At 46.2% G+C, this 23,286-nt stretch overlaps 2 protein-coding genes across 6 annotated transcripts in view; one reads left to right on the top strand and one right to left on the bottom strand.

Moving 5' to 3' along the window:
- Positions 1 to 1,074: 1,074 nt before the first annotated feature.
- Positions 1,075 to 8,360, bottom strand: LOC133283312 (ataxin-1-like). 2 transcript variants are annotated; one of them, XM_061480000.1, is made up of 3 exons: positions 7,764 to 8,360; positions 5,779 to 7,361; positions 1,075 to 1,805 (listed from the first exon to the last, which is right to left on the bottom strand). In XM_061480000.1, exons 2-3 carry the CDS (start codon positions 7,249 to 7,251, stop codon positions 1,713 to 1,715), a joined length of 1,566 nt encoding a protein of 521 aa, XP_061335984.1. In that variant the 5' UTR covers positions 7,252 to 7,361; positions 7,764 to 8,360; the 3' UTR covers positions 1,075 to 1,712. The 2 variants fall into 2 exon arrangements, with proteins under 2 accessions (XP_061335984.1, XP_061335983.1); XM_061479999.1 differs by lacking the exon at positions 1,075 to 1,805 and having other exon boundaries at positions 4,760 to 7,361.
- A 79-nt stretch (positions 8,361 to 8,439) lies between these two features.
- The window catches only part of LOC133283326 (AP-1 complex subunit gamma-1-like), a 101,713-nt gene continuing 86,866 nt past the window's right edge, over positions 8,440 to 23,286 (top strand). For all 4 annotated transcript variants that reach the window (XM_061480013.1, XM_061480015.1, XM_061480016.1 and 1 more), the window contains exon 1: positions 8,440 to 8,590. The gene's annotated coding sequence lies outside the window, so the exon portion shown is untranslated. The remainder of the gene's footprint in view (positions 8,591 to 23,286) is intronic.

The raw sequence follows: 23,286 nt of genomic DNA on the forward strand, positions 1-23,286 counted from the left end.
TGTGTATAAATACCGCACAGAAGGTTTCCTCTGAACCTCAGGAAACGCTTTTTTACCATGCAGGTGACAGAGCATTAGCAGAGGCTGCCCAGGGAAGTTGTGGAGTCTCCCAGCTTGGAGATATGCAAAAGACAGTGTCCTGGGCAGCTGGCTGTAGGTGGCTCTGCTTGAACAGGGACGTTGGACTGGATGACCTCTGGAGGTCCCTTCCCACCCCAACCTGTCTGTGACTTCATAGTAAGATGAGCTTGTTCAACCATTTCAGTACAGTCAAATGTATTGATATACAGCCCATCTAGGACCAATGATCACACTCAAGTTATTCTCATAGTAAATTCCTTTGTGACCAAAAGTGACTTTCAGTGGTCACTGTAGATAATACAGGGTGAGGGGGGGACCACTAGTAAACAGAAACACACAGGTCAGAAAGTTGCTTCTACACTCAGCAGCAAAACCAATGAGAGGAATGTGGAAAAGGGGTGAGCTGGGGAGGAGCCATAGAAAGTTCAGTAACTGAGTCTGGAAAAACCTGCCAGATGGTAGGGAATTTAAGTCATCACATAAAACTGACATCTGGGAGCTATCGTCATCTCTCTTGCTTTGGGAAAATGCACCAGATCTGGAAAGGATCTATTCAGATCCATGTTCCAGACCTGGAAAAGATTTATTCAGTTCCACATTCCCTTGTTCATATCTGCCTTTGTTCTCTGATCTTTCACTTCTATTATGAGCTCTCTATTTTCGTGCTCAAACTGACAGTTTGCTTCTTGCAGTGTTTGCTAGTGCTGTCTTGTGTGTTTTGCTTGGCCAGCAGACATGCAGCTTCACTCTGCCACCTGCAGCTGAAACTTTCCCTGCAGTGTCACTGGCACATGATCATTGTTCCAAGGGGTTCAAGAAAGACCACATAAACAGAATTATTTGAGCACAGAATTATAGCTGTAATCCATCTGTCACACAGCCTTTAACCTTGCCCTCATCACAGGTCTCCAGATCACTCTGTGTATGACCAGAGAAGCCACATCCTCATGATCACTGATGCTACAGACGATAAAGAAGTCTCAAACACCAAAGGAAAAGCTATTGTTTTTAATATATATATACACACTGTGTTTACAGAGTCAACAAGTTAAATGCAATATTCATAGGAGCATTTACAATAAAAATACAATCTTTGTGTAGCCAAGTACAGATTTAACATGTTAAAACAGGAAAAAGATCTCACCAAAAGTACAAATATACAGTATAAATTGATTTATTTAAAAGTTACAAAAAAAAAAAAAGCACAACAAAATAGAGATTATCTTTAGAATTATTAATGCTTTGTTAAAGATCAGGTAGAGGACAGGGGCAGGAGCAAGTTTGGAGTGGAGTACCTGACTAGTTCTAAGGCTTTAGATACAATGCAGTTGGTTACATGTTAATACGGCTATTACATAACTGGGATTATAGTTGAGGGATCAGCACTTATCTACAAAGACCTCCCTGCCTCAGTGAAGCCCAGTCCCTTCCTCAGGGCCACAGTCTGCTTCTCTGCTTTGCATGGGCAGACCTTCCCCTAGTGCCAAGGTGCCATGAAAGCCAAAACAACCAGAATGTGCACGGGTGTATTTGCAAGGGGAGGTGGCAGCAGCCTAGAAAGATGTTAGGGGCAAGCCCTGTCCTCCATGGACAGATGTGAAGACCATGAAAGGCCCTCGACCATCAGCATTTTAAGTCATACATGGAACACACCCTGAGCCAAATTCTGTACAGAGTGTGAATTCAGAGTCAGCAGGTTCTGCAGTTTCAGGCCCTAGGACAGCCTGAAAGACAAAGAGCAGTTGTGAGTGGTGCTAGGGAAAGGCACATATGCTGCTGTGGGCAGGAGCTAGCATTTGGGCTACTCAAGCTGGTGTCATTTCTGTTACGGTATTTTCTAAGTAACAAGGGTTAGTTCTCTACAGGGCAAAGTGACTTCAAGTGTGGGGTGGAGACCAGGGGACGGGGACACTTAATGTGAAAAGTGCATTATACTTGTGCTCCTGCTGGAAAGAGGAGGCAGAGGGGCCTCTGCAGCTTCCTTTCTTTCCAGACAGAGCTTCCACTGCATAGTCTGGTACTGATGAGCACTCACTGCTTGGAGCAAGTGTCATGTTTCTGGAGCAACAGTGCACACAGAGCCTAAAACAGGCCTGGCCTCTGCTGGGCAGCTGACCCCAGGAATGGCTTGTGAGATGGTATAGATGGCTACAGACACCCATTATTGCATCCTACACACTCTTGCCACAGAGTGTGAGCTGGGTAAGACCAAGGCCAGGAGGTCACTGCCGCTACCTCCTCCAGGTAGGACAGCCCACACTCTCCTCCCCTTCACAATAGCAGCAGGAAAATAATATATTTCTCTGAGAAGCCTGTCACACCTTTGCTAGCAGAAAAGCCCAGATAACCATCTCATTCCACAATGTCTTCCTGACTATCTCCTTTCCCTGTAAACCTAAGAAATAAAAGACTCCTCCATGGTTTAATTTATAGCATTTCTGCCTACAGAAGCACCTGTCTCACACACTCCCTATCTCAGGAGAGCCTCAACGCTTAATACAACCACCACCACAGGGGCTGAGCAACACAGCCCAGCCCAGTCAGGACAGAGTCCAGTGATCACAAGAAATGCTAAGCTGGGCTAGACAGCCACCAGTGGCCCCTCCTGCCTACCACCTTTGGGGCAAGCAGCCAGATGCCCAGATACTTCATCTCAATGTCCTGCCATGAGATGTGCCCCAAACTGTTGCTTCCATAGAAGAGCTGGCAGCTGAAACATGCACAACAGTGGGACAGACAGGGAGTTTGGGTAGAAGCACCAAGGTCAAATTCACCCTAGCCTGTTCTACAGAGCTCAAAACCATGCTCAAGAGATAAGCAGCTAGCCAAAGCCTAGGCCAATGGCCAGGTAAACACCAGGGCAAGCACCTTCACAGCTCTTCAGCTACCTACAGTACAAAGCTATTTTAGCCATACAGCATCTTGCCCCATGCATCAGTGTCTGCCCTTTCAGACCACTGTTTAGCATGGCTGAGATCTAGGAGTAGTTATATGAGCAACTGATATAGAAGTAATTACATGAGATACAGCAGGCTCTCCAAACCCTCTCTCTGAAAGACAGACTTCTGTGTTCAGAGGTGCACATGAGGGGCCCTGCACCCCTCAGCTGCTCAGACTGTTCCCTCCGTGCGTGCAACCAGCCTGGATACATTCACACACCATACGTATGCAAGATCCTTTCTTAGCTACCTGCCACAGCTCTGAATTCCTCTGCATGCATCATGCAAAGATCAGGCAAGAGAACTCGGGCTCTTCTGACTTTAGCCACAGACACCCTGGATATCCTGAGCATTAAGTACTAACCAACATTAATCAAGGTCTTCACGTAGAAGTATCCAACAAACAGCAACTGTGAAACACACAAGGGGATGAAGCCAAGCACCTGGGCCCAGACAGTACATTTCACTGACAAATGGTGCCATGAACACAGCATCTGTTCCCACAGCTGCTGCATCCAGGAAGGTAGAATCTTCACATGACAGCATTACTGTGACTTCATACATTGCAAATACAGCTGATGAGATCAGAAGCAGTGTGTCATTTGGGGGAAAACAGTACGCTGAACATCAGGAGCAGCACCAGGACTCAGCAGGGACCTGCACACTGAAAAGAAACCCTCTCAAAAGCTTGGTCCTAGCAGAGATGGGCAACTTAATACAAGGAACAATTAACTTAGGTTAAGTCAGTGAAGACTCTTATCGTCCATAGTCCACCCACTCTTATCATTCACAGACTCTTATCGTCACTAATTTCTATTCCAGGTAAGTAGTTAGAGCTGGTGTCATAACACACCATCAGAGAGGGTAAATTAGTGTAACTACAGAACCCTTCACTTGAATAGTGTTATTACCATAACGAGGTATTAATCTACATTTGTATTAAATCTCACCATGAAAAAGACTACTCTTGATTTTACCACATTACACAGAGGAACTCCAAAGTGAAGCATCAGAAAAACTAACACAAAACCACCCCAAAATGCCCCATGGTGCTGTGGAATTTTTAGATTCGCTACATTAATCAGAGAAGTGTACTCAGCAGAAACTTTGTACCTTGCCTGCACATGCACTAACACTCATCTTGTCTAGAGCTTATTCAGGAAACTGCCTGCAGGGAAGAATTAGCCATCTGGAAAGTGTTCTGATTTAATTACAAAATAGTCTTGGCCTTCTCACAGAAAAAGGATGTTTCCATCCTTCCCTAGAGAATGATTCTATATTTTACTCCAGCTTTAAAAAAAAACCAACCAAAACACTAAAATCCAAACAATCCCCCTCCCAATGCCATCCATCCACAGGCTAAGCCTCTACAAAAGCTGTAAGCCCAAGAGATTTTTATTTTTTTAAGTTATTAACATGGGAAGAAAGATTTGATTTGGTGACAAATGATTAAATGTATTTTATAGCAGAAAACTGACATCTCCCATCCCAACTCACATCCCATTCCAAGTACTCAAGTTCAACTACACCTACACCCAAACCCATCCTTTTGGTCCTTCTTGAATTTCTGTGATTCATTCAAATCCGTACATTCCTTGCAAGAAGAAACAGCAGTTGGATTCAGTGGAAGAGATATTAAACAGAACCACCAGAGAAGCATCTCTGTCCTGGCCTGAAGAGCTCCATTGGTGAAAGGTCCTTTTAAAGTGCATGTGTGAAAAAAAAAAAAGGATACTCCAGTAGGGATTCATTTCTCCCAATCATGAGAAAGGAGGAATAAAATCTTAAGCAATTTTATCTGCTACCTTAAGCCATGTCTGCCCTCCTCGTCTCCCCACCTATTCTGAATACTTAGACCATGCTCTGCAGGGAATCAGTTATTCAGGGAGGTGTGAGAAAGCCCCAGCCTCCAGCCTCTGTAACGCTCTCATTGCAAGCTCATGAGCACGTCCCTGGTCTTTACCCCAGCTAACCTGTTGCTGCTCCCTGAGGCACTGGAGCCCTCTTGATTCCCTAAGAGAAACTGGTCAGCCACTGAACTGGAATAAACCCAGTCCCATGGGGCAGAAAGCCTTGCTGGTGAACCTGCCACAAAGTCTGTGAAACTTCTCCACCTAACGGTGAGGCTCACCTACAAGGGATGCCCTAGCTCACAGCCTCCAAGGGATCACTTCCCTGTATTAGAATGCCCTTCAATAGACAGCTTGACCTCCTGGGGAATGAAAGAGGGACAGAGCAGAGATGGCCAAGGCTCCTCTGCCTGCATGCTGTATCTCTGGAAACCTGGGACTGCCCAGCTGTGCTGACTACCAGTCTCAGGCTGAGAGGGTTCTGCATGAGAGTTCTGAGTTGCGCTGTCCCTATCTGTGTGGCTCTTCCTTTCAGCAGCTCTGTTAGATGGCTCTCTGGACCCCTGAGCTGTTCTTTCAGCTGTCTCCCTAGTAGATAGCAACTGATCTGTGGGAGCATAGTTAGCCTGAGAAGTGGAGATGCCATTCATGCTCTGTAAACTGATAGATATGCAGACATCGCCCACCTGCAGCCTGTGACAGGGCAAAGCAAAACGCTGAGCAGTCAGCCCTGGGCTACAGGAGGACCAGCCCTGGCCATACACAAAGAAGGGATGCTCTGGCGACACATCAGTACTCACTTTACTTTGCTGCTCCCCAACCACAAAATGCAGTGTGACAAGCCCAGGCCACTGGCTTTCCTGAATATCCACCACAGTGCTGGAGTTGATCTTCAGGCCCCCACTCACCTCTGCACTGCGAACAAAGTCTTGAGTCTGCAGGTCCTCTACCCGCTTCAGCTCTCCTGTAGCCAGCTGGATGATGGCTCCTTTCATGAAATGAGAGGGCAAGTGTGAGGAGCTGGGTGGCTGCAGCTGGGCAGGGTCCTTTTCGAGCACACTTCCTTGAGCCTGTGCATGTGAGCTCCACCCCACCAGGGTTTCTGAAGTGGAAGACCTGATGGGCTCAGATCCAATGGCAACCAGGACTGGCTTGCCGTTGGCTATCACCATTCCTTTAGTTAAGTGTCTTTGTCTAACCAGCTCTTCAGGGCACATTACATATGGACTCCTGGACTGGCTTTTCTCAGCAGCAGCCCTTTCCACTGTGTTCCTCAGCATGTCTTTTGACTCCCCCTGCTGATCAGGGTGTTGTGGTTTATGGCAAAGTTTTAAAGGGCTCGGGTCATCTTTCCTCTGGGCTGCCAGAATATGATAATCCTGAGATGCCAACACCCCCACCACCCTCTGAACCTCCAGATCAGTGTCTGGGGTGCTTCTGTGAGCTGGCACAGAGACCTCTGTTCCCAAAGTCTGGTAACCTGAAAGGAACTGTCCATCAACCACACATCCTGCTGCAGCTCCTGGCAGACAGTCTTCAGCTTTACTGCTGGCAGAATCCACACCTTCGCTGGTCCTTCTCAAAACATTATGCTCTGGATGTCTCTGTCCACCATTGGCAGCAGCTACCTCTGAATTCAGCTGACTGTCTTTCTGAAGAGACTCTGGGCTTCTGCCTGCCGTAGGTGTCTCATGTGCTGAATACCCTGGTGGGAGGCAGGACATCTGATAATAAACAGGAAATCTACCTGGTGCAGTACCTAACAGCTGGGTCCCAGCATGGTACTGCATCTGGCCAGGAGAAACTGCAGAAGTGAATTTGCTGAAGGTGTGGGTAGAAGAGGTAGTCTGGGGGGAAGAAGTGGTTTCTTCCATGAAGAGAGAGGCATATGGCACAAAGTGGGGAACATGAGAGGCAGTGAGGTTGGTGGAAGAAGACAGGAGAGGACTAGGCAGGAAGCCAGGAAGGACAGAATAGGGCACTGTGTAATGCAAGCCGATGAACTGTAGGGACGTTGGGGTGATCTGTCCATAGTGAACAGGAGGGTAGGGCACCCCCGAGTGCTGGATTATTGGTGAAGTCACACTGAAGGCAGGGGGCAGGGGGGTCACGTCCACCATGGGGTGCAGACCTGGGGGGGAGAAGGTGGCAGGTGGCGCTGCCACTTTGTAGAGCATCCCATACTGGTCCACTGTCAGCCCTGCCACTGCTTCCACGGCCTCACCCGGGCCATAGCACAGGGCTGTCTGGGTCCACTCGGTGCCCTCGCCCGTGGTCTGGACAGCCCCCGCCCGTCCCGCCTCGGTGCCGGCACTGGCGGCAGGAAGCTCCCGCTTCTTTGGCGGGAGGCACTCCTGGCTCCGCTCGTGGCCCGCTCTCATGGTGCCCCGCGGTGTCCTGGCTGCTCCAGCCTCGACTCTCGTTCATGAGGGCATCCGTAGGGGCTGCCACACCCTGGCTCCCGGATCCCCGCTGCCGGCCGCCACCTCACCTGCGCCAGGAACAGAGGGAACTATGAATCCCGGCCCTGCCACCGAGGGCCCCAAAAAGCAGCAGGAGATCCAAGCCCCAGCCCTGCCAAGAAGCAGGGCGACGGCCCCCAGGTCTAGTCCAGGATCCCAGAGATGGGAGGGCGCCCGAGTCCGGTCACAGGCCCTGGAACCCAGGCCGCGGCCCGCCCCACCAAGCCGAGCCCGCGGCATCGCAGAGGCGCCCCAGCTCGCGCCTCACCCGCCATCAGCCAGCTCCTCCTCCGCGGCCCGCATCAGCCCCAGTAGTGCCCGCGGCCACCTACGGCCTGGCCCGGCCTGGCCCAGCCCGACCCCTCCCCGCGCCTCTACGCAGCACACAACGATAACGCGACGTACCACCCCGCGCAGAGGAAATGCCTCACCCGTCGATCGAGGGCACCCTCGCCGGTTGCCATGGCAACCAGCCACACCCGGTGGACCTGCTCCCAGGGCTCAGGGCGGGACCTGCTCCCTGCTGCGGGGCATCGGCGACCTCGTCTAGAATGTGAGCGGGCCCTACGGATAAGCTCTGGGCACTCGCTGCTGTTCGAGGTGACGAAAGGTCCGGGGAGTGCAGAGAGAAAAGCCGCGCGGGGCGGGGGCCGGCTGCGCAGCCGCTGCCCTCGATCCTCCTCCTAGGCCCGTGCACCCTCCGCCGGTCGGGCGCTGCCGCCGGGCCCGCCTCACGGCCGCTTCCAACACCAGCCGCAGGGAAAGCGCCGGGCGGACCCTCTGGCGTCAGCAAAGTGCGTCGCTGTGCTTGCAGCCGCAGTGACCGCTCGGCAGAAGCGGCGCTGGCAGCGTAGACCCCGGAACCGTGGTTGCGGACGACACATTCCACCCGGCCCCACCACGGGAGTCGCTACGGGGAGGGCCGCCCTGCGCGTGACGTCATCACTGACTGCAACGGTGCAGGCATATTACCATTCGTAGGACTGGTATCACGGGTGCTTCCACTAAGAAAAGTAGTGCGAGCTGCCTTTGCCGCGCCACGCCACGCCACGGCCCGCCCCGCCCCACCCGCACTGTCCCCGCTGAGGTCGCTGCCGTCGCGCCTCGCCTCTGTGGCTGGCAAGGGCCGGGAGATCGAGGGGAGCGCTCCGGAGCGCGGATCCTTCCGCCTGCGGTATTGGTGCTACGGCCGCGCAGCTGCCATTTTGAATGCCTGGCTCCGGCTGCCGCCGCTTTCTCCCCTTCAGGGACCAGTCCGGTGAGTGGGGTAGTGGTCTCGTCGTTATAGTTCGCCCCACAGCGGGTGCTCTTTGCTTTCCTGATTCTTTCTCGTTGGCAACCACGCTGGGTCTTCGCTGCAACGGCCTGCGACGTCTCGACCACCCTGGGTCCCCTCTGTGCCGTCGGCTGCCTCTGCTAGCCGCCGGGCCTCCGCCACCGTGCCGCGGGCTTTGCTGCGGAGGAGGCTTCGCGGTGTCCTTCCGCCGTCTCTGCTGGTGCGGCTTCCTGTGGGCTATCTGTCCTCGCTCAGTCCTCGGCCGCGGCCTGTGTCCCCCGTCAGGCGTTCGGGCCTGCTCGGCCTCTGCTCCAGGCTTCCTGGGGCGTGGTAGAGCGTCGGCTGTTACCCCTGGAGCGGCCCTGCTGGCGGATTCTTTCTCCCTTGTGGTGAGAGTCGGCTGATCTTCCGCAGCGCTCCTGGCAGCTGAAGGCGTAGATCGCGGAGCCCTGTGGTGCGGGTTGCGGCGTGACTTTGCTCGTGGTGCAAGAGGCCCCGGGCGCCCGAGCAGTAGCTTGGGCTTGTGCGTCCAAGTTCGGGTGTGTGAGGGCTTGTGCTGCAGCCGCTCAGAGCGGGACAGCCGGTGTTTCTCCAAGACTTGCAGCTGTTTGGGCGTTGTCTTACGGTTGCATGGATTTTAATGGAAGCAAAAAACTCTGTGATCTTTGGACACAGGCATTTGCATTACGCTGCGTATAGGGTTTGTGTTAAGTGAGGGGCTACTGCTTGAGAATCCATCTGTAAAGACGGTTCCAAGTTCGTCCTTCAAAGCTGGTCAAGTTCTCTCACTAGCTATAGACAAATTGCAAGTTTTTTGTAGTAAGCATTGTTTTAAAAGCTTGCACGTGTTTTTTTTTTAATTGCAGATAGAACGGTTATGTGGTTTATTACATTGTAAGTGATGCTTAAAAATGTTAGTGGTACGTTTTAGTTTTTGATGCTTGAAATGTTAATGGAACAGTATGGAATGCCTTTGGAAGAGTGACATTTCACACGCGTGAGCAGTAAGTACGTTTGGCCCGTATTGGCTTAAACAAAGTAAAATATGTATTTCCCTCTGCATAAGTATCCCAGTATCTTAGATTTAAATTAGCAGAGATTTTTTTTGTTTTCTTTTGTTTTCTTTTTCTCCTGTTCCGCTTCTATATGACAATGCATAGCAGGATTTTGTGTGCCTATTCCATCCACCCCCCCTTCTCTAAAATATGTTATTTTTCCTGTGTTTGCTTGCATGTCCCATTCTATTGTCAAATTTTTTCTTTCTCCTACTTATGTGCACTCTGGCATTTGGCCCAGTATTTAAAAACTTCACTGGGGACCCAAGAGCTCAGTGAAGCAGAGAGATTTTTGAGTATGGTGTGTTGTGTTTTTTTTTGTTTTGGTTGTGTTTTTTTTTTTTTGTTGTTGGTGGTGTGTTTGGTTTTGTGGGGTGGTTTTTTGGTTGTGGTTTTTTTTGTTTGGTTTTGGGTTTTTTGTTTTTTTTTTGTTTCTCCCCCCCCCCCACAGGGTTGTTTTGTTTGATTTTTCCGTGAGGGATTCAGTGTGAGCTCCTTAGTTCTTCTATGGTGGGAAAAGGAGAAGGAAGACTTCTAAATTCCCGTGAGTTGAGAAGGGGAAGCTAAGTCTGGTAATTGTTTTGTGACGGGATCCAGTTTTTCTGTTTCTAGTGTGTAAGAAAACTTTCAGATTTCTTTGTTTTTTTTGATAAAAAGGCTCCCTCACCCCAGTTCCTGTGACTACTGATCTGATGTTTTTCCTAAAGGTGGTATGATGGGAACAGAGGGGTCCTGCAGTACTTTGTTGCAGTGCCCTGGTGAGAGAAGAAGAGATACAAAAAGGTTCTGATTCTTTATAACTCCTTTGTATGTAGAATTTTGCAGTGGCATTGTTGTAGGCTACAATGAAATTAGTGAGTGTCGTGGTTTAAACCCAGTCAGGTAACTTGTTCACTCACTCCCAGTGAGTGGTGCCGAGCTGACAACAATCGAGGTCCGTGTCCCTCCCCCCCCCCCCGCACCGGGGCTCTCCCCTTCCCCGCTCCCGGAGGAACAGGGAGGAGGATCGAGAGAGTGCAACTCCTACTTGTTGAGACAAGAACAGTCCAGAAACAAATCACCACCGCTACTATCAACTACAACAATGATAAAGGAAAATAACAAGGGAAGAGAATACGATACCACCGGCCAAGAAAACGAGTTCCACCCGGAAGCCCCTGTCCTTCCGGGTAACTCCCAGTTACCCCTCACCCCGGCCATGACGTGCTGTGATATGGAATACCTCCCTGGCTAGCCCGGGTCAGGCGCCCTGTCCCTGCTTCCTCACAGCTTCCCCTCCTCCCTGGCAGAGCATGAGCCTCACAAAGTCCTTGGTCAGGGTAAACATCACTTAGCAACAACTGAAACCATCGGCTTCACCAAGACTGTTCCCAGGTTGGAAGTCAAAACACAGCACTGCACCAGCTGCCACAAAGGAAAAAACATGACTGCTACTGCTGAACCCAGGACAGTGAGTTTGTCAGGTAATTGTGTAAAAAGGTTGTGAACAGCAGCAAAGGAACTGAAGTTGTCTGTTCTTAGGCATGCAAGCAGACTGCACTGGTTAGTGTAGTTCAAGATTGAACCTTTTGAAGTGAAAGGGCTCTTAAAAATTTAACTGATTCTGAAGTTGATAACATTCATTCAGTAAAACTTCTTGTGCCTCTTCAGCGTGAATATTTGTTTTATTTTTGAGTTGGCAGTGTATGTGTAGTTTGATTTCTTTTTGTTTTTTAACTGCACAATGGTTTGGGTTGCAGGGCGCCTTAAAGCTCATCCATTTCCAAACCCCTGCCTTGAACACTGCCAGGAATGGGGCAGCCTGTGCCAGTGCCTCATCACCCTCACAGTAACAGCAAACTTCTCTGACTGAAAGTGATGTTATTTTCTTCTAAGTGATACTCTGCTATTCTCTGAGGAAAGGGGTCTGCTCTGCCTTGGCAGCAGTAGTACTTCATTAGATGAGAGTTTTGGACTTAATAAGGCAATATATGATGAGACCGTAACATGAGAAACGTTACAGTAATGCGAGTACAAGAGACTGCTAATATCACAAATAGTAGTAGCTTTTGTCTTGTTTGGCAGAGGTGTTATGGGTAAAATCTATGATTAGAACTTCCTAGGGCATAGCTGAAGTTAACTGGTGTATTGTTAAGTTTCTTTTAATAAACAAAAAATGTGGCATCTCATCTGCTATCTGGCATTAACAAAGGTGTAAAGAAAAGTGGGTGGGTTTGGTTGCAAAGTAATAGTTCCTCTTGTGTTGTTTTGTTGTTGTTTTTTGTTGGGTTTTTGTTTTTTTTTTTTTTGTTTTTTTGTTTGTTTATTTTTGCTGTGCAGGAAAGTGAACAGGAAGTAAAATACCCAGATTCCCTTACAGATCCAAAATACTTGGGAAACTGGAAGCAGGTGAGAAATACAAAGGTGTTGTGGTTTAAGCCCAGCTGGTAACTCAGAACCATGCAGCTGCTTGCTCACTCCCCCCCCCCCCCCCCTTCCTCCCCCCCTCCCAGAGGGATGGGGAGGAGAATCGAAAGAATGTAACTCCCACAGGTTGAGATAAGAAGAGTCCAGTAACTAAAGTATAACACAAAACCACTACTGCTACCACCAATAATAATAATGACAAGGAAAATAACATGGGAAGAGAATACAACTGCTCACCACCTGCCGACTGATACCCAGCCCGACCAGAGCAGTGATCTAGCCCTTCCAGGTAACTGCCCACAGTTTATATACTGGGCATGACATGCTGTGGTATGGCATATCTCTTTGGCTAGTTTGGGTCAGGTGTCCTGTCTCTGCTTCCTCATGGCTTCCCCTCCTCCCTGGCAGAGCATGAGGCTCAGGAAGTCCTTGGTCAGAGTAAACATTACTTAGCAATAAATGAAAGCATTGGTGTTATCATCATTGTTCCCAGGCTGAAAGTCAAAATCACAGCATTGCACCCCACCAGCTACTGAGAAGGAGAAAAATGACTGCCACTGCTGAACCCAGGACAATTTTTTAGCTTCTAAAGAAAGGGAATTCCCCCCCGGTACATGTTGAGGTTAATGTTTTTAACAGTTGCAAGCTCAGTGCATCTTTTGAAGCCAGTTCAGCAGAAGTTTGGTGTACACGTATTGCTCGTGGGAGTGGGAACCTCATTAGAAGTGCTTGTCTTTTCTCACTGACTGCTTTTGTTGGTGTCCTGGATTCAGCTGTAGCAGTCTCAGTCTTTTATTTTTTTTCTCCTTCTTAGTAGCTGGTGCAGTGCTGTCCCCATCCCTCTGGGAGCAGAGGGAGGAAGAAGGGGGGAGTGAGCAGGCGGCTGCGTGACTGTTACTGGCTGGGCTTAAACCATGACAATGGGGCTGCAGCACTAGGAAGCCAAGAGAGGAGAGAGGTAGGACTCTGATCAATTTGGCAGGCTAATAGGATCTGCTCGACTCATAGGTCTTTAGAGAAGAACAATGCAATATCCTCTGTCACTAACCTGGTTCTTGTCCTCTCAGCTTTTGAACGGCATGGTGGCTTGCTTCCTGAATACTCTGGGGTTTTAACTGAAACTGGAAAAATTGGGCCATCACTTCTTCTGTGAGACTGTAGTTTAAAGCTCTCTGGTGCCTTTTTTTTTATTTTCTGATATTACTTTCTAGTTCCCAGTTGTATTGCATAGCTTTTTCTAAGAAAGACTATTTTTCTGCTTGGAATGTTATATGCTTGGTTGCTTTTTCTCTCGGCTCTTTTGTGTTGCCTTTGCCCTTCTTGGTGATGGTGGTGCTCCTTGCTTAGGTGTTTACTCTGGTTTTTTTTTTGTGTAAATATTGATAATACTAGATCATACACCAATATCTCTTCTTTTGTTCACAGCTTTATCTCTTATCTGCAGTGTGTATTTCTGGTTTTACTGTGGTGTGGGGTTTTTTGTTGGTTTTCTTTGGGGTGGTTTGCTTTTTTTTTTTTTTTTTTTTTTGATAAAGCGTGAAGCCCACTGATGGTTTGGAGTTGAATCCCTTGGTATTTTGTAGATAACTATTGCAGTTATTCCTTTCATGTAGTCCAGACATCATCTGCTTTTGTGTACAGGAGGCCTGATTGAGGTATGCTGAAGCAAGTAGGGGCGTTCTGCTACTGGTTTCGGTTGGGAGTTGGGTCAGGCTTTAATTGTGTAACTTCTCAAATGCTGTTTTCAACCAAGGAATGTGATTACCTGTGCACGCACTGGGGTGGAGCAACTGAAGCTGTGTAGTTCAGATGTATTTGAAATGAATGCTTCCTCAGTCTTGGGTTGCTCTCTAGGGTGAATCAAATCCAGAAATACTGTTTACAGGAAAAGCTATAACTGGGTATGTAACTTATTGAGTTAAAAATTCAGACAGTTCCCCAAACAGTAAAGCTCTTCTGTGAATAATTCTGTGTGCCTTGATGGGGTTTATGTCTTAATGTTTCAAGAATTCAAGGCTAAATGATAATGGAATTTTAAAACATCTGCTAATTTGATATCTTGTTCTAAACAAGTTAATCAGCTTTTTCTCTTTTCATTAATACAGTGGAAGAGTGATTGTTGAAGTTCTGTTTACTTGGTTTGTTGTTGGTTGTTTGGGGTGTTTTAGACACAAGCCAACATTTCTGAATAGTTTACAGAGGGGAGGATCTCAACTCAGTTACATGTTTAAGGATAGTAATTTGTTTTTTCTTTATGCTGCAATTCCTGGTCGTGAAATATAACTTGGTTGAAGTGCATGAGCATTTTGCATGTGGGTTTTGGTAGTATTAGGTGCTTCTTGTAGATATGTCGTGGTTTAAACCCAGTCAGGTAACTTGTTCACTCACTCCCAGTGAGTGGTGCTGAGCTGACAACAATCGAGGTCCGTGTCCGTCTCCCCCCCCCCCCGCACCGGGGCTCTCCCCTTCCCCGCTCCCGGAGGAACAGGGAGGAGGATCGAGAGAGTGCAACTCCTACGGGTTGAGACAAGAACAGTCCAGCAACAAATCACCACCGCTACTATCAGCTAAAACAATGATAAGGGAAAATAACAAGGGAAGAGAATATGATACCACCGGCCAAGAAAGCGAGTTCCACCTGGAAGCCCCTGTCCTTCCGGGTAACTCCCAGTTACCCCTCACCCTGGCCATGACGTGCTGTGATATGGAATACCTCCCTGGCTAGCCCGGGTCAGGCGCCCCGTCCCTGCTTCCTCACAGCCTCCCCTCCTCCCTGGCAGAGCATGAGCCTCACAAAGTCCTTGGTCAGGGTAAACATCACTTAGCAACAACTGAAAACATCGGCTTCACCAACACTGTTCTCAAGCTAGAAGTCAAAACACAGCACTGCACCAGTTAACACAAAGGAAAAACATGACTGCTACTGCTGAACCCAGGACATTATCCACCCCTTATTCCATACCATTCACGTCGTGCTCAGATCCCACATTTTCAATACACCATCGCTCTCCCATATATATACATCCATATACATACAGACCAAGAGGAAAAAATCATTTTCTTAGTGCATGGACCAATCCCTATAATGCTGCCGAGTCCATTCGGTCCATGATGTTCAAAGTTCATTCTCTGTTGGGATGATGGCTGGAGGGAAGTCAGGGCCAGTCGCTGGTGACCTGGAGACATCTAGTTGATGGGCTATAAAAGCATTACACAGCAGGCAACAGCATACAATTTTGTTCACTGGCTGTTTTCCCCTAAAATCAAATCCCCTTGAGGTATACATCGGACTTCCCCATCTTCCTGCATTACCCACCAAGTATATCCAGGTCCCTGAGCAAAAGCAATCCCACGAGTGGGTTTGCCTTTACCTGACGCAGGAATAACCCAGACTGTCTTCCCCAGCAAATTCTTCATATGCACCACGGGAACTTTGTCCCCCTCTACAATATGTAAAAGTTCTGACTGGGCTGGGCCGGCCCTGTTGGCAGATCCTCTGGTGTTGACCAGCCAGGTGGCCTTTGGTAAGTGTGTATCCCAATGCTTGAAAGTTCCCCCACCCATTGCTCTCAGTGTAGTTTTTAACAGCCCATTGTGCCCAGGACAAGATATAAAAAGTTATTTGATGAACGTTCATATTTGAATATGATTGTATTCTAAGCGAGATTATTAGTAAGGTTCTATACTTAAATACTTTTGGCATAATGGTATGCTGAATTAAGTCTTTTAACTTTGAAACACAACAAGCTTAAGTAGTAAAAGACCATAAAAGGGGTGAAAATAGTGGTTTAGAAGGCTTTTTTTTTTTTAATTGGTTCAGGGGAAGAACTAATAGTAGAAGGAAGAGAATCACTGAGCTAATGCTGCCTTTCAAGCAGTCCAGAGACTTTTTTTCTGAAAAAAGCTGGAATTTTTTTTTGTATTTTTTTTTAATTTTTTAATTAGAATTTAGACACTAGCCACCTGTACTGGTGGAACTAATCTGAGTCTGGTAACTAACTCTTTCAGAGAGAAGGGAAAGACAGACTTGATAAGGTGGAAGAGCTCTTGATTCAGTCCTACCTGACACTGTAAATATTAACTGGTGTTCAGGGATCATCCCTGATGTCTAGAGCTTGTTGTTAGCAGAGTGAAACTGCTGCTGGAAATAAAATAAGGGAAGTGGTAACTACTTTGAAAAATTGCCTTGTAATTTATTTTAATATGCAAAGAATAAATACATTTGCCTGTATTGGGGGGAAAAATCTTCACTAGTCATGAAGATCAAGGCTTGCTACTTTGAAGGAAGTTCTAAGCAGCATTTAGCCAGCTGAAGTTAAACTTCAGGTCTGCTATTACTAGACAATATGGTTGTTATCTTTCTGTTCATCATCTTGTGCAGTGAAATGCATTTCTATAATATAGAAAGTCTGTAAAATTTAATTCTTCATGGCAGTTTGCTGTCTGATAACTTTGTGGTTTTCACCTGAAACTGACTTTTGTTAAGGTTTCACATGGTTCAGAGTGTGAATTTCAAAATTATGTCCCATTTTAAGACAAGTGATCATCTAATTTTGACTATATAATTTAAGTGTTTTAAGTCTTCTGAGCTCTGAATTGTTTAATCCTATTTGTGTTTTGCTTTTGTAATTCTTTTGTATTGTTTTTGTTTTTACTCTCATCAGTAATCTGTTGTTCATTCAGATGCCTGAGCTGCATATTTAGCTGTATTTTTATAGAAGTAGTAGTTTCTGCCTGAGTAGTCCCTGCTGGCTTGGTCTCCCCCAGTTCTGTTATTTTCTCAGTAGCCCTGTCTCAATACCATCTTGATGCTTGCCACCTGATGTAGTCAGGGAGCTAAGAGCTACAATTAAAGTATTTGTGAGCAACAAGTGGCTCTTCCAGGTGTATGTTTTCTGCAGATAACTGTAGTAGGAAGCCATTCTGCGGGGTGTAGCAAAGCTGACTGTATTTGTTTCACCAGGCTGCTGCTTGGGATAGTTGCTGCAGTAGCAGGTCACTTAAGCTTTTATGCCTGCAGAATCCCAGAGAGGCTGGTATTATCTGTACTGTATAGGTGGGAACTGAGACCATGAGGTATTCTGAGAACTGATTTCCTGGTGGTTATGTGGAAGTTGTGTCTGACTGCCTTTCAGATGTGACTAAGTGTCTGAGAGATCCAGTAAAAAAGAAGAACTACTTAATATTTGTTTGAAGTTCTTGGGGATGGGGTGTTTGTGTTCCTAAGCAAGCTTCTTGATCTACTTTCTTGTCCTTATTCTTCTCAACTGGTGTTCATAATTCCTTAGTACCTGAGTATGGATGAGATGCATTTTTCTGGTTTTTTTTTTTTTTTTTAGTGTTCTAGTGACACCAAAATACCATGTGCCTGGATAGGATTCTATTTTGTTGCCCAGTATAAGAATATGATACATAGCAGAGACATATGCTAGAAGGATGACTGATAACCAGTGTGTGAAGAAAACAAATTCATAGCAAAAATAAATATCCACTTTATTTACATCAGTGCTTTATATGGAAAAACTCATGTTGCAATCTGATAAATACTCTCAAACTGTAATGTCATAAGACCAACTCTTGGAACAAATAGGTAAAATTAGTATTAAATTGCCAATAGGAAGTGAAGTTCACAATATCTCTGAAGGAATGCAAAACTGTTCAACTTGTAAATCTGGTATGTAGCTATCTTAATGAATGCTTTATTTACAATAAGAATAAGTGGTAGTTTGTGTGATGCTTTTTTTTTTTTTTTTTTTTTTTTTTAAAGGACTCTCCAAGAGAGGACCCAGGAACTGCATGGTTCTTGACAAGTTCCTAGGAAATGGATGCAGGTTGTCTAGATTATAAAACACTTGGATTTGTCAGAAATCTTGACAGAGCTTCTAACCAAAGGTTTTTACAGCACAGTTTTTTTCAAGAGAGTTCTTATTGCAAGTTAATAACCAAGGAAGAAAGAAAAGTGTCCAGACAATGACAGAAAATCTGTCTGCTTTTGTAGTAGGAGGTGGTTATGGAAAGGTGTTCTGTGAAACTGCCAGTCAGTGTGTTCCTAATGAACTCTGGAGGAGTGATTAGTGAGGTGATAGTTTCATCCTAAAGCTGTGGAAGGATTTTGTGATACTAAGGAAGTATGCAATAAGATGGTAAAATGCATTCCTTGTCAGTAAATGCAGAGCAGTGCCTACCTGAAAAGCCATTAAGATAACTGTTAAGATAAATACACAGGGAAAGGCTTTGTCACTCAAGCATGAGGTCTTAGAGCTATCTGTAAGATCTTTACTAGAAATGTCAGTTCCCCAGCAGCCAAATGGGCAGAGTGAATTTAAACACTTCTAACTTTCTAAGTGCAGAGAAAAGAAAAATCTATGTGAACTCTTGGTGCATCCGTTGCTTGAATACTTTTTATATAGTGGAATTCTGAGAGGTACAAAGCAATCTGAAGGAATTGTTCCATGGCTCCATAGAAATTGGAGTAGGACTCTACTGCTTAGAAAGGGAGCTGGCTGAGGGGTAGATAGGCTGTAAAATCACAGATGACAAAGTCAGTGAATAGGTGATAAGTATTTTATATAGACATGTGATTTTTTTTATTTTTTTATGGGAAGAATTCAAAGGTTTTGGGTGTGTTTTTGGGTTTGTTGTTTTTTTTTTGTTTGTTTTTTTGTGTGTGTGGATTGTTTTTTATTTTTAAATAAAACTGAATGATTTAATAGAAACTAAAAAGGAAATGGAGCATGGAGTTGCAGTACAAGGATGGAAGTTCTGAATGTTGGAAAATAAATCATAGCTTTGTCTTTTGCCTTTAGTCCTCAGCAGTTCTAATTTGTTCTCTCCTTATCAGGCAGGAAGTGTGTGTAAGATACAGTTGCTCTTAAGAAGTAGTTCAGATTGGACTATGTCTGTAGTAACTGCATGTTGGTGTGTTACACAGATGAAACTAGGAGGTAGCTTAATAATTTGGCTATCATCTGATTAGAAGTCCTTAATTCTTTGCATTTTCCAAAATGCTAGTTTCTACTTGTTTTCCAGTGGTTGTGGTTACAAGCTGGCTTGCTGATTGTTTATTTATGCAAGGACATTTGTAAATATAGACTGTTCCTTTTATTCAGTGCTTGAATGATGTTTGGGTGAAATCATATTAGGTTTTCAATGTTTGTTTCCATTTTACCTGCCTTCTCAGTGAGGTGGGAAGTCCTGCCTGAGAACCGGTGAAGGATGAAAAATAAATGTTCATAAAAAGCTGTATGGTAACTTTGTTCAATGTGGTTTTCCCTATTGATTAAAACTATTTAGGCAGTTGTCATGGTTTAAGCTCAGCTGTAAATCAGAAGCATGCAGTCTACTTCCCCCCCCCCCCCCCCCCGAGCTCCCAGAGGGACGGGGAGGAGAATCGAAGGAGTGCAACTCCCGCAGGTTGAGAGAAGAACAGTCCAGTAACTAAGGTATAACAAACCACTACTGCTACCGCCAGTAATAATAGTAAGGGGAATAACAAGGGAAGAGAATACAACACCACTGGCCAACCGATAGCCGGCACAACTGAGCAGTGATCTAGCCCTTCTGGGTAACTGCCCCCAGTTTATATACTGGGCATGATGTGCTGTTTTATGGAATACCTCTTTGGCTAGTTTGGGTCAGGCATCCTGTCTCTGCTTCCTCCTGGCTTCCCCTCCTCCCTGGCAGAGCATGAGGCTCAGAAAGTCCTTGGTCACACTAAACATTTGAGCAGTAACTAAAAACATTGGTGTTATCAGCGCTGTTCCCAGGCTGAAAGTCAAAAACACAGTGCTGCACCAGCTACTAAGAAGGAGAAAAAAACGACTGCTACTGATGAACCTAGAACAGCAGTCTGTCCTTTCTGTTGCCCAGTGCCAAACTTAACCTGCTGAAGCCCTCTGTGAGCATACTTGCAGCATGCTTTGGTCCTATGGCAAGAAAGCAGTGTGATTGTACAAGTCATGGGCTGAAGATATCAGTGTTCAGCAGTTTAAAAACTCTTCAAATATAGAATGGGAGCAAAAGGACTTGTGATATCAAAGCAAGTTACTGCCAAACTTTGTTTTGTTTGCAGACTATGTATTGGTATTTCAAAAAGTTTCTGAAGAATTCTGTCTTTAAGAAAGTCAGTTATGGTTTTAACTTGTAATAACTACTGCCTATCTTCTCAGGAACATTAAAGTTCAACATCAGTTAACTAGGGTGCAGAACAATGGTGTAAGTGTAGTTTACTGCTGGAGGGAATGCTTCTTCTCTTTCCCACTCCCCCTTGGGTCTCCCAAAGCTGTGTTCTCGCTGCTGCCTTCATGTCTGCACAAGCCAAACTGAGGTGTCTCAAGACGACTCTGCTTGGGAGTAAAACAGTAAGCTGGTGTTCAGATGTGCCACATGAGGCAACCTGGACACCATCCCAGGAATGCCAGTGTTAGAGCAAAGGAAGGGCTGGAACCACTTCTTTCTGCATGAGCCTGTGCGCGGAAAATCTTAGTCATTGTGAAAATGTTACTCATCGGCTGCAGAGGAATATTCCTGCAGTGGTGCTTTTATTTATTTACTTATTTTTTTAAACTTCCCAACAGTAGCGTGGCTTATGGAAGTCAGTTCAGAACTATGTGATATGTGTGTGTACTAGGTGAGTCAAGGCTTAAAAGTTAAGGGCTTTAAGCACACAAAAGAGATTTTTGGGTTAATTACTATGTCGTGGTTTAAGCCCAGTCAGCAACCCAGAACCATGCAGCCACTCGCTAACCCTCCCCCCCTTCCTCCCCTGTCATGGTTTAAACCCTAGCCAGACAGCTTGTTCACTCACTCCCAGTGAGTGGTGCTGGGCTGGAAGCAATTGAGGCACCCCCCCCCCGGGGGCTCTCCCCTTCCCTGCTTCTGGAGGGATGGGGAGGAGAATCGAAGGAGTGCAACTCCCACAGGTTGAGACAAGAACAGTCCAACAAACAATGTATAACACAAATCGCCACTGCTACCACTAACGACAACAATGATAAGAGAAAATAACAAGGGAAGAGAATACAATACCACCCGCTGGAAAACGAGTCCAAACCAGAAGACCCCGTGTCCTTCCAGGTAACTCCCAGTTACCCCCCACCCTGGGCATGATGTGCTGTGGTATGGAATATTTCTTTGGCTAGCTTGTGTCAGGTGTCCTGTCTCTGCTTCCTCATGGCTTCCCCTCCTCCCTGGCAGAGCATGAGCCTCACAAAGTCCTTGGTCAGGGTAAACATTACTTAGCAACAACTGAAAACATGGGTATTATCAGCACTGTTCCCAGGCTGAGAGTCAAAACACAACGCTGCACCAGCTACCAAGAAAGAGAAAAATTGACTGCTACTGCTAAACCCAGGACATCCCCCCACTCCTGGAGGGATGGGGAGGCAAATTGAAAGAATGTAACTGCCACAGGTTGAGATAAGAGCAGTCCAGTAACTAAAGTATAACACAAAACCGCTACTGCTGCCACCAATATTAATAATGACAAGGGAAATAAGAAGGGAAGAGAATACAGCTGCTCACCACCTGCCGACCGATACCCAGCCCAACCCAAGCAGTGATCTCACGTCCAGGTAACTATCCCCAGTTTATCTACTGGGCATGATGTGCTGTGGTATGGAATACCTCTTTGTCTAGTTTGGGTCAGGTGTCCTGTCTGCTTCCTCCTGGCTTCCCCTACTCCCTGGCAGAGCATGAGGCTCAGGAAGTCCTTGGTCAGAGTAAACATTACTTAGCAACAAATGAAAACATCAGTGTTATCAGCCCTGTTCCCAGGCTGAAAGTCAAAATCATGGCACTGCACCTGCCACTAAGAAGGAGAAAAATGAGTGCTACTGCTGAACCAAGGACATCTGTTATGTGAAAAACACAAACAGAGCACTTTGTAGCAATCTGATCCCCAAACAATTTTTAGGAAAATAATAGGGACCAAAATAAAAGACATTTTATACAAATAAATCAGTGGCACATTTACCTCTTAGCTATTGGGTGCAGCATATTGCTTCTCTCCCCCTTAAGAAAGAACACAGAGAAGGCAACGAAGGAAATCAGTCATGGAAGGGCTTGGATGTGAGACTGTTTTTTGTACTGGGAAGGATAACAAATGGAAGAGTGTAGAATAATTGGGAGCATCAATGGAAACAAGTAATTGGCAATGCAGACTGGAAGAAGTAGCTGGGTCTCCATATGTCATGCAGTGAAGCTGTGTGGAACTCAAGTTGTGTCCTGCAGAATATAGTTGATTCTAGAAATTTACCTGGGTTTCAGATAAAACCGGAGTGTCTTTTATTTCTGGCTTTGGAAGCTCTTGGGCCACAAATTGTTGAAGACTGCAAGACGATTATGAGGAATTACTGCTACATGCTTGACCTGTTCTTATGCTCTTCCCTAGGCATCTGCTGTGGTCAGGTAATGGGGTACTGGAGAAAGTGGAGCTTTGATCAGACCTGGGTATGCCATTTCTGATCTACTTTCTGCTGCCTTTGACTGCTCAGTTAGGACAGTGAAGGGTTGGCAGGGCATGTTTTTGGTGTATATGGGGGTCAACTTGTATTAGTTAAGAATAGCTTTTCTTGGAGATTGAGACGACTTCCAATATGACAGATGCAAAATAGAAACATGAACTTAAGCAGATGTTATATGGTTTTATAGAATTTGAGAGGGGGTTGTATCCTACCCTATTGCAGTTTAAAGACTTCATCTAACTATAGGCTTCCTCATATGCAGTATTGTGGTTTAAGCCCAGCTGGTAACTCAGAACCGCGGAGCCACTCACTCGCTCACCCTCCCTCTGCCCCCCCCACTCCCAGAGGGAAGGGGAGGAGAATTGAAAGAATGTAAATCCCACGGGTTGAGGTAAGAACAGTCCAGTAACTAAGGTATAATACAAAACCACTACTGCTACCACCAATAATAATAATGGTAAGGGGAATAACAAGGAGAGAGAATATAAAACTAAAAGGGGAAAAGGAAAAGAAAACAGTAAGCACAAATGATGCACAATACAGTTGCTCACCACCTGCTGGCCAATACCCAGCCTGACCTGAGCAGCAATCTGGGCCTTCCAGGTAACTCCTCCCATTTTCTATACTAGGCATGACATGCTGTGGTACAGGATGCCCCTTTAGCTAGTTTGGGTCAGGTGTCCTGTCTCTGCTTCCTCCCAGCTTCCTGTGTCCCTCCTCACTGGCAGAGCATGAAACTGAAAAGTCCTTGATT

The sequence above is a fragment of the Pezoporus flaviventris genome, unplaced genomic scaffold (genome assembly GCF_033815535.1).
Source record: "Pezoporus flaviventris isolate CSIRO_AGI_PZ_B2104156 unplaced genomic scaffold, CSIRO_AGI_Pfla_v1 ptg000164l, whole genome shotgun sequence".
In the NCBI taxonomy this organism is placed as follows: Eukaryota; Metazoa; Chordata; class Aves; order Psittaciformes; family Psittacidae; genus Pezoporus; species Pezoporus flaviventris.